Raw genomic sequence first — 11,118 nt, 5'->3', positions numbered from 1 at the left:
AAAAAAGGAGCTGATGCTACTCACCAAGCAGTCATGTCCTTTGTACTGTTGACAATTGTCTTAACACACAGAGCATCATCTGTGATATTATCATCTAGGAAGTCTGTTTGGAGGTTAATGAAAATGAGTTAATGAAGAATCCATCCAAGACAAAGCCCAACTAAAACCCCAAATACAGTGTTATGAGTTTGTGGGGGTGAGACTCTCCTAAATTCCTGGACCCAGCAAGGGTTGAAATATACTGGTAAGCCAGACTAGCTTCTTTTTTAGGAGACAAGACATTAAGAAAACAAAGGAAAGGTAATGGGCCATTAAGGAAGCCAAGGAGAGGGGGCTCTGTGCCAGATGTTAATTGGGTGGGGCCCCTCCTCCAGTTCACAGTTTGGAGACAAAGCCAGAGATTAGAGTTGAGTTGGCTGTGATGTGACTGGTGGAGGCAGGAGGTTGCAGGCTGGAAAAGGTGGAGGCAGAGCACAATGTGTTTTGATCCAAGGCTGTGCCTGTGGGAGAAGCAAGACCATCTTGTGATGGTGATGCTGTGAGCCCCTCCATCGTAGCCTCAGGTTGTAGTTGGTTAAAAAAAAAAAAGGTAAAGGACCCCTAATGTTATGTACAATAAACAGTTATGTATTATGTTTACTGTACATAAGGATTAGGATATTGTATTGTGTTGTGTTGTGTTGTGTTGTGTTGTATTGTATGGGGTAAATATTTAATGCATAATTAAGCATATATGTTTTATATATAGGATAATGTATCTAATTTTTTTCATGGGGTAAATCAGTTAATGTACTATATACATTTAGCCCACAAAGGCGACTATGGGGCCCTGAGGGAGCTGGTGTTTCTGGGTCATGTGGCTAGCAGGACTAAACTGCTTCTGGAGCAACGGAACACCATGATGGAAGCCATGGAAACACCATTTACCTTCCCGCTGCAGCAGTACTTATTCATCTACTTGCACTGGTGTGCTTTCAAACTGCTAGGTTGGCAGAAGCCGGGACCCTGTCATGTGGATTCAAATCGCTGACCTTCCAATCAGCAAGCCCAAGAGGCGACAGTGGTTTAAGATCACAGCGCCAACCGCATCCCTTATATGCATTTCTTGATGAGGAGCATGGAGATGGTGTGTGTTGCACATTAGATCAACCAATTAAAGCACACATGGGAGAAGAGGTTCTCATTCCAGTTTTCCTTCTAGACTATATGCCAAGCAAAGATGAAAGTGGCCTGTTGCTCTTAGAAACTCACTAGTTAGACCAGCAAGCAGTAGCTCACTGTCAGACACAGTCCCCTTCTGACAGACAGAGAGGATTCTGAAAGGGAGGGGCGAGAACCAGAGATGACAGGCAGCGAGGAAGGTGAAGGGGAGGGGGAAGAATTAGAGAGCAATAGAAATCTAGTGCCTTACCACAGTGAGAGCGAGAGGGACTTATCTTGCTTAGGAATGCAGCCTGGCAGTTCTGATAGGAACACAGAGTGGAGAGAACAAGATGCAGCAGAAGAAGGGGGAGGACAAGAAAGCCCCCAAAGCAGGCCTTTGAATGTCTAGCAGAAAAGCATCAAACAGGGAAAAGGAGGGGGAAGGGGTGGAGAGTGTGATGTTTCCTCCGGAAGAGGGTAGATCTGGCAGCTGATGAATGATTGAATGAAGCTCAGACTGTTGAACCCGATAATTACTAAATAAATCTAAGTAATAAAACTGTTGGAGGTCGCGTCTTGTGTGGAAGAGACTACCAAACCTGACAGAAGAGTTCAAAACTTTCTCCACACAGGCACCACAATATAAAATCATTTCCAATTAGAGTTAAGATCCCTTATTGTTTTATGTCATGTAGATTTTTTAAAAAGAGAGAATGACCAAATCAATAAAAAGGTAAAGGGACCCCTGACCATTAGGTCCAGTCATGACCGACTTTGGGGTTGCGGCGCTCATCTCGCTTTACTGGCTGAGGGAGCCGGCATACAGCTTCCGGGTCATGTGGCCAGCATGACTAAGCCGCTTCTGGTGAACCAGAGCAGCGCACGGAAACGCCGTTTACCTTCCCACTGGAGCAGTACCTATTTATCTACTTGCACTTTTAATGTGCTTTCGAACTGCTAGGTTGGCAGGAGCAGGGACCGAGCAACAGGAGCTCACCCTGTTGCGGGGATTCCAACCGCCGACCTTCTGATCGGCAAGTCCTAGGCTCTGTGGTTTAACCCACAGTGCCACCCGCGTCCCCGAATTGTGCTTATTCAGTGTTAATTAATGGCTTGGGACCATCTTGGAAGAATTATCACCTTTCCTATGAGTTTGCCTGTGCATTTATATCTTTCTTTTTTTTTTTTTTTTTTTTTTTTTTTTGCATTTAGATCTTTCTATGGAAGCTTGTTTATGTGATTCCCCACAAGAGTTGGGTTGGTGGCCATACTGAGACTCTGTGTCTGCCTAGGGGAGCCCGCTTTTCCTCCTTCATCACTTCATGAAGGCCTTTCTTTTCCAGCAAGTATCTGGCCTGTATAATTTATTTCTGTAATCTCCTAAAGTGGTTAGTCATTAACAATTTTTATCTGCTGTACCTGCATCTCTTTTTTAATGTGATTTTTAGTTAATGTTTTATTGACTGGTGGTTTTTAGCATTGTAAGCCAAGCCATTTTAGGTATTGGAATGCAGAATAGAAATAGTTTTAATAAATTAATAAACAAACAAACAAATAAATTGGGAGAAACAATCTTTAATGTAACCAGTCTTTAGCTAGTAAATAATCCAAACATTATTTAACCAGAAATTTTGTCTGTGTGAGACTTGGTTTCTGATCAAGGGTTAATTTCCCCCAAGGACTGTTCCCTAAAGCAACATCCGTTAAACATATGAAATATAATGCAGCGTGGGAATGCAGTGCCTTTTCCTCGATGCTGAGATAGCACAACCAGAAAGAAAGAAAGAAAGAAAGAAAGAAAGAAAGAAAGAAAGAAAGAAAGAAAGAAAGAAAGCTCTCTTCTTGGATCTCAGAAGTCACTCACTGTCACAGAGTGTGTGGCATTTATTCTGAGAGGAGTGCCTCCCGTTATCACACCACTCAAGGCCACTTAGCTGGAATATTCCATAGCGTGGGACACCATCTATATTCTCATAGTAGAATGTGTCGAGTTTGCTTGACTGATCAGCTGCACAGAGATCTAGTAGGAAAGCATAACATGACAATCAGGAACGTACAGGGATGTATTTTGTTTCCTAAAACAATTTCAGAAATATTAAAATAGAAAAATGTGGTTATTTGGCTTAGTCAAATTTCAGCCTCAGGCTTGATTTCAACACTTTGAAAATGCTGTCTTCAACAATTCTCAATTGTGATTTATTGATTCAATCTTCAGTTTTCCTTGTACACCATTGGCAAACAGCAAGCAGTGCTTATAAACTAACAAATAACTTCTAACATGTTTGTGATGTCTCTAAAACATTTCAAATTTCTCAAATGACTCCTTTGAACCTTGCTAGTTTTATGGATTCTTAGTTTCCAAATTTGCCACATTCTTTGAAAACTTTCACCACTCTCAAGCATCAAAGAAACATTCTGAGCAATGTCAGAATACATGGGAATACACCATTCAGGAAAAGAAAAGAAAATGAAAAAAAACAAAACAATCAAATTGGACCAAATTAATTTATTACAATGGAAAGGTTTGATCACCCAAACAGGCAAAACTCACACTGTTCTGCAAAGATGCCTTTAAATGGATCCAGTCCCAAAGGCTTCAGTGCGTAGTAGAAGTCACAAATGCTGTATACTTTGGCCTCATATGCTATTGCTATGAGTAGGCAGAATAAGGCAAAGGTGACAACCTTCATTGCTGCAGGTATGTGGAAAGGTCCAAGGAGTCCATGGGCTTTTATAGTCTGTGGCTCTGCAAATAACATTTGTGTGTCATTGCAGAGGACTTAATGGTTGATGCCAGAGCTGTTGGCTGGCACTTCTGTGGGCAGCTCTAGATCTTACAACCATTGTAGGAAACATTGGCTTTTGGACACCCACAACACATATTCACTGGTGTTCTTTTGTGGATATTTGTATTTATATGGTCTATTTGCCAGTATATTTTATATTTGTGTGTGGGCATTTTTTTAAGAAAAAAGAAAAAACAACAGTAAAAGAAGAAATGGAGCTAAGCTGAGCTCTGGTCACCACACATGCCTTCCTCTAAAGAATCCTGACATCCTAGTTAGAAATGCTAGGAATTGTAGCTCTGTGAGGGGTAAACCACTGAAAAAGACACTGCAATAACTTAAGGGACACTGTAAGTCCGCTAGGTCCTCGTATGGTTCCCTTGGTCAGAGAGGAGTAAAAACGGACACCAACCAGAGTAACCTGAAGTGAAGTGGCCAAGAAGCCTGACCTTTATTTGGTATAAAGCAAACTGCTATAGCAGGGACCTACCTAATCAAACAGGGAGAAAGGCAAGACCCTGAACAAAAGAAGACATTGACTTTTAAAACTTCCCCCCATATCCCAGAATACAGTTCAGACATGGTCATCAATACATCATTGCTGGTCCAGGGGTTGTAACCTGAGTTTCCTCCCTCCTCCTGACCTTCACCAGACACCCATTGATGACAGAAAACAAAGGCTATTTACCCTCGAGCTAAGTAAATCACAGTCTCTTTGTGTCCTGGTCTGAATCCATTCCTGGTTCACCACATCACCTTTGTGATTGTGATGGGTGGCAGTTTGACACCTGGACTTGACACACTCTCTAGGGCAAGGTTCACTGAGTACGTGACTGCACGCCTTGGGATCCATGGCTTCCAGAGTCATATTTCCCAATCCTTTTTCTGAGTGGAACAAAAGTGGAATGGAGAAGATCTGGTGGTCAGCTGATCTTTTGTGAATATATATTAGTTACCTTAGTCTGCAACCATCTGCAAAATGCCTTGACCTAGACAGGAAGTAATTAATAAAAGTTGCTACAGTGAAGCCTTGCTGGCTTGGTAAGATTTTCTCCCTTGACAGAAAGGGTTGAATGGAAAGGAGTGCGATGTAAGGCTGCAGTACCAGTGATATGTACCCTAGGTGGTGCTGTTTGCTAACATTGATTGATCAAAGCTTGACAGATCATTTTGAATACAGTGTTTTGCACAAACAGTCTACCCACATTATTGAATCAGTGGCGCTTCTCCTGTGATCAATTGGTGGTACTGGCTGCCCTTATGTACGGGGGCTGTGTAATAACCAAGTCTTACCTTAGAATAATAGCAGGTAAGTGTTCATAACAGGTAAGTGAGACAACTCATGGTTTTCTTGTGTGTAAAACCTGGATGGGATTACAGAGTGCTAATAGTCAAAACAAAAAAAATTCCTTCCAGTAGCACCTTAAAGACCAACTAAGTTAGTTCTTGGTATGAGCTTTCGTGTGCATGCACACTTCTTCAGATGCACACTTCTTCAGATACAGAGTGCTAATAGTTCTTCTTCTGCTTCCTCCCAACAGGTGTGATATTGCTGGAGGCACTAATTGTTTTTCCTGTTTGGAACAAGTCTGGGCACATCCTAGTGTTTTGCATAATCATTTATGCTTGAGCCCACATCCTTGCTGATGTGTGAATAAAATGTGTGTTTTTTCCTTATCACCGCCCCACTGTTATTTGTTATTTTGTCTTGCTTGTGTGACCCTTTTAACAGAAACAATATTAAGGAGTTACAGATAGGTAGCCGTGTTGGTCTGCCATAGTCAAAACTATACTAGCTACTATGGATGTGGAATCTCTGTATACCAACATCCCACACAACGATGGTTTACAAGCTATAAGGAACACCATTTCAGATAAAACCACAGCGGACTTTGCCACCAAACTCTGCCAATTTGTCCTTACCCACAACAACTTCAAATTCGGTGATGACCTGTTCCTTCAGATCAGCGGCACAGCAATGGGCACCCGCATGGCCCCACAGTATGCCAACATCTTCATGGCAGATTTAGAACAACGTTTCCTAAACTCCTACCCACTCAAATCTCTCTTGTACCTGCGATACATTGACGATATTTTTATCATCTGGACACATGGTCAACAGACCCTGGACACCTTCCACCAGAAATTCAATGATTTTCACCCCACAATCAAACTAACAATGAATCAATCTATTCAAGAAATACATTTTTTGGACACTACTATAAAAATACAGGATGGGCGCATAGACACCACCTTATACCGTAAACCAACTGACCGACAAACATATCTACATGCCTCTAGCTACCATCCCAAACATACCAAACAGTCCATTGTATATAGCCAGGCACTACGTTACAGCCGTATCTGTTCCAATTCTACAGACAGAGACTCTCACCTAAGAGATCTACAGCAAACCTTTTTAGAACTAAAATACCCAGCAGATGAAGTTAGACAACAGATCAACAGAGCCAGACTGATTCCCAGAGAGAACTTGCTGCAAGACAGACCCAAAAAAGAAAATAACAGAACACCTCTAGTCATCACATACAGCTCCCAAGTTAAAACAGTACAACGCATCATCAGAGATCTACAACCTCTCCTGGACAATGACAGTTCTCTTTCTCAAGCTCTGGGAGGAAGACCTTTCATTGCCTACAGACAGCCACCCAATCTTAAACAACTCTGTTGGGATTGGGAGTTACTCGTGCGTAATCCTGCTCCGTTTGAGCCTCGGATTGCCTGGTTAAACCCTCCGGACTACGCAGCCCATCTTAGCGTGGCTGCTCTTAGTCACTCGTAGAATCTGTCTGTGGGCGTTTCTTAAAGCGTTGGCAACATAAGAGCTGTTTGACGCCCAATCGTTTCCTCCTCTCACTGCGCGGGAGTCTCCTGCGCAGGGTGGGCGTGGGCAGTGGGGTGCTGGGGCTCTCCTCGCTAACTTCCAATGAAGAGTCCTGGAGCCCCTGCACCTCCCTGTCCCGTTGCTCTCCCTGATCCCTGGTGTTACACTCATTCTCTTCCCCTTCTTCCCGGCTGAGTCTCCCTCTAGTGCTTGGACCTTCCCCTGCAGAATCAGACCCCCTCCTTCTCCCGTGCCTCTGATGGCAGTTCCATGACATCCACCTCCCTCCCAGGGCCCCCTTCACTCCCCCTCCGACCCGGGGGCTCTATTGCAGCCTCTTCTCTGGTCGGCAAGCCAAGGAAACCCCTGAAAGAGCTGTCCTCCTCATCTGTGGGTGTGAACACCTCTTCCCACCTGCCAAGGTTCCCACCCAAGGACTGACTCTCCCAATCCGATTCCTCTTCGGATTCTGAAAACCCTTCGAAACTCTCTTCCTCCTCTGTGGTGCCGAACTGTTCTTCCCAGAAACGTTCTAAGGGCTTGGGTTTATCTGGGAACCGTTGATGGAACACTTCCACCATATGCTCGTCGCCAACTGCCTCTGCTGGAACCCACGTGTTTTCCGACCAGGGCTCTCCTTCCCACGCCACCAAGTACTGCACCTGCTGCCCTCGCCACCTTGAGTCCACTATCTCTGCGGCCGTGCTCTGGTGTTCCCTCTCTTCTACCTGTGGTTGTGGCAAGACTTCTACCTCCCACCCCTCGAATTCCCGCCCCCCTCTGTGTGGTGAGAGCAAGGACCTATGGAACACAGGATGTATTTTCATGTTGTTGGGCAACCTGAGCTTGAACGCCACTGGGTTTATCTGTTGTAATAATAATAATAATAATAAATTTTATTTATATCCCGCCCTCCCCAGCCTTAGCTGGGCTCAGGGCGGCTAACAACAATAAAACAGTACAAAAGTACAACATAAACAACACTCTAAAATCATTCATTCTAAAATTAATTAATTCAAGCCACTGGCAGCCATTGGGCCAGAGCTCCGCGAAGATTGCCGAAGGAGGGAGTCAGGCTGTGCCCTTGCCAAAGGCCTGGTGGAACAGCTCTTGTATGACTTCAAAAGGGCCCAGTCTTCTAGGCTGCAACTTCTTGCACCCTCCCTTAAAGGGTAACCCTTGAGTGGACAACCACACGCGATCCCCCACCCTAATGGTTTCCCCTTCCCTCCGGTGTTTATCTGCTTGCTTCTTGTAACTGGCTTTGGCCCTTTCTAGGTTGGTCTTGAGCTGCTGATGTAACGCTTCCATTTCTTCCACAAACTGTTCAGCCGCAGGCACACTCCAGCTCTGTTCCTCATTACCCGGGAATGCCCTGGGATGACACCCATAATTGGCTAAGAAGGGGCTCATACCGGTGGACACATGTTCAGCATTATTGTACGCAAATTCTGCTAGCGCTAGTTTTTCTACCCAATCATTCTGCCTTTCGCTAACGTAGCAGCGTAAGTATTGCTGGAGTACACTGTTTGCCCTTTCCGCCTGCCCATTGGTTTCTGGGTGTCTCGCTGTCGAGAAGCTGACCTCGACTTGCAGTAGGCTCATGAGCTTCCTCCAGAACCGTGAAGTAAATTGCCTTCCGCGGTCAGATAAAACCCTCAAGGGGGCACCATGCAGCCTGAAAATGTGTTCTACAAACAACCTTGCCGTTTCTTCCGCCGTCACGGCATGGGAACAGGCGATAAAATGGCACATTTTGGTTAGCAAGTCGACAACTACCATAACTGCTGTTTTACCCCTCGATTTGGGCAAATCTGTCATGAAATCAATTGACACCACCTCCCAGGGTTTGTTTGGCGTGGGTAGGGGTTCCAGCAAACCTGCTGGCCTCGTGCGTTCCCCTTTTGCCCTCTGGCAGCGATCACACCCTCTTACATATTCACGTACATCTTCCCTCACCCGTGGCCACCAAAATTGTCGGGTCACCAGCATCATGGTTTTGTGTTGCCCAAAGTGCCCCGCTGTGGGGGTGTCATGTAGCTGTTTAAGTACCCTTCTTCTTAGAGCCTCCCCCGGTACGTACATCGCCCCCCTGTAGTACAACACCCCGTCCTTCTCTTCAAACCCCTCTGGTCCTCCCCTCCCCTCTTGGAGTTCCCTGATTTTTGTCCGGGCGAATTCATCGTCCCTGGTGAGTCCTGCCAGTTCTCTCGTGCCCACTAGAGTACCCCCACACACCCATCGGTCCTCAGGTATGACGTGGCGGGTCTCCGGCGGCCCCTCTCCTTCGAAGTACTCTGGTTTCCATGAGAGAGCGTCTGCTCTCACGTTTTGCTCACCGGGCACATACTGGATTTCGAAGGAAAACTTGGAAAACTCCTGCGCCCAGCGAATCTGTCTCTGGTTGAGCACCCGTGCTGTCTGCCAATATTCCAAGTTCTTGTGATCTGTGCAGACCTGGATCTTATGCTGCGCCCCTATCAGCAAATGGCGCCACCGACGAAAGGCGGCGTAAATGGCTAGCAGTTCTCAGTCGTACACGGTGTAGTTTTGTTCCGACTTGCTCAGCTTCCTCGAGAAAAAGGCGCACGGTTTCCATTCTTGCTTGTTCAGTCCTGGCTGCAACAGAACCGCCCCTATGGCTCTGTCTGACGCGTCTGTCTCCACCCTCATTGGTTTCTCCAAATCCACATGTAGTAATTGTTCCTCCGACGCGAATGCCTTCTTCAATCTTTCAAAGGATTGCTGGGCTGCCTCCGTCCACACGAACTTCTTTTTGCTACTGAGACAGTCCGTGATTGGGGCCGTCATGTGTGCAAAGTTCTTGATGAACTTCCGGTAGAAATTTCCAAAACCCAGGAACCTCTGCACATCCTTTCGTGTCTTTGGGGTCTTCCACTCCAATACTGCTTGCACCTTGCTTGGGTCCATCGCTAAGCCTTTGTCAGATAACCTGTACCCCAGGAACTCCACCTCTCGGGCATGAAACTGACATTTCTCTAGCTTGACCCACAACTGGTGTTTCTGCAAACGTTGTAGCACTTCCCTGACATCTCTCACATGTTGTTCCTCATTTTCTGAATAAATCAAGACGTCGTCCAGGAATGCTACACAGTTCTTATAAAGCAGAGACCCCAACACGTGGTGCATGAAAGCTTGAAAACAGGCGGAGCCTGACTGTAATCCGAAAGGCATAACGAGATATTCGAAAGCCCCCAGGGGTGTGAACATGGTGGTCTTCCATTCATCCCCCTCTCTCATCCTGATTAAGTTGTAAGCCCCTCTCAGATCTAGCTTGGTGAAGATCTTTCCCTTCCTCACTCTCGTCAGAATTTCATCAATTCTGGGCATCGGAAAGTCACAGGTTCTGACACCAAATTTACCCCCCTATAATCCACTACAAGCCTCGGTTTATCAGTGTCCTTTTTGTCCACAAAAAAATACTGGACTGCCCCCCACTGCCTTTGACTCTCTTATAAACCCTCTCTTTAGGTTCTTGTCGATAAAGTCCCGTAGCTCCTTCATCTCCCTGTCAGACATGGCATACAGCTTACCCACCGGCAGCTGCGCCCCAGGGAGCAAATTGATCTGGCAATCGAACGGCCTGTGGGGTGGCAGTCTATCTGCCTCCTTTTCACTGAAAACCTCCTTCAAATCAGCATATTGCGGTGGCACCTCCCCTTTACCCTCCACTGCAGTGCTTGCCACTCTGGCTACGCTCATTCTTGGCGTTTCCCCTCCTAGGCAGTGCTGCAGGCAGTAGTCAGACCCAAAGCTGACGGTCCTCTGATGCCACGCCACCACCGGATCATGTTGCGCTAGCCAACTCATCCCCAATATTATTGGTGGACCCGCTAATGAGGCAACATGGAAAGTGATTGTCTCTGAGTGCCTAGACACTCTCATTCTCATCGGTGGGGCCTGGTGGGTAACTCCCCCCCCCAATCAGCTCCCTCCCATCAATGGTGGTGACTTGCAGAGGTGCATCCAAAGGCAGCAGGTGAAGCTGATGCTCTAAGGCAAAGTCCCTGCTAAAAAAATTGCATGAGCTTCCTGAGTCCAGCATACCTTGAACCTTCACTGGGTGCCCATTTGGGAGCTCAAGCACCACCTCAATGGCAATCGCTGCTCTTGGAGAATCTGGTTTGGGCACATTCATTGGTTGTTGGCTCGGCTGCTGTGCCCGCTGATTGGCAGCCAAGCGTTTGCGTTTCCCTGCTCCGGAGTCTGGGGTTCCTCCTCCTCTCCCCCCACGGCCCCCACCATTGCTTGCCAGGCCTTTCTTTGTGGGCAGACTCTGGCAAAATGTCCTGGCTTTTGGCAAAGGAAACATTTCTTGGTCGTTTT

The 11,118-nt window shown here is 46.2% G+C and overlaps 1 protein-coding gene across 1 annotated transcript in view; it reads right to left on the bottom strand.

Moving 5' to 3' along the window:
* LOC144325963 (lysozyme C, milk isozyme-like) overlaps positions 1–11,118 on the bottom strand; it is a 46,079-nt gene that overhangs the window by 2,443 nt on the left and 32,518 nt on the right. Inside the window, exons 3-4 of the mRNA XM_077921256.1 lie at positions 3,008–3,163; positions 25–103 (exon numbers count right to left, since the gene is read on the bottom strand). Coding sequence (XP_077777382.1) covers positions 25–103; positions 3,008–3,163 — 235 coding nt within the window. The remainder of the gene's footprint in view (positions 1–24; positions 104–3,007; positions 3,164–11,118) is intronic.

Source organism: Podarcis muralis, chromosome 17 (genome assembly GCF_964188315.1).
Source record: "Podarcis muralis chromosome 17, rPodMur119.hap1.1, whole genome shotgun sequence".
In the NCBI taxonomy this organism is placed as follows: Eukaryota; Metazoa; Chordata; class Lepidosauria; order Squamata; family Lacertidae; genus Podarcis; species Podarcis muralis.
The sequence above is the reverse complement of the archived record's forward strand: the minus strand, read 5'-3'. Positions and strand labels throughout refer to the sequence as shown.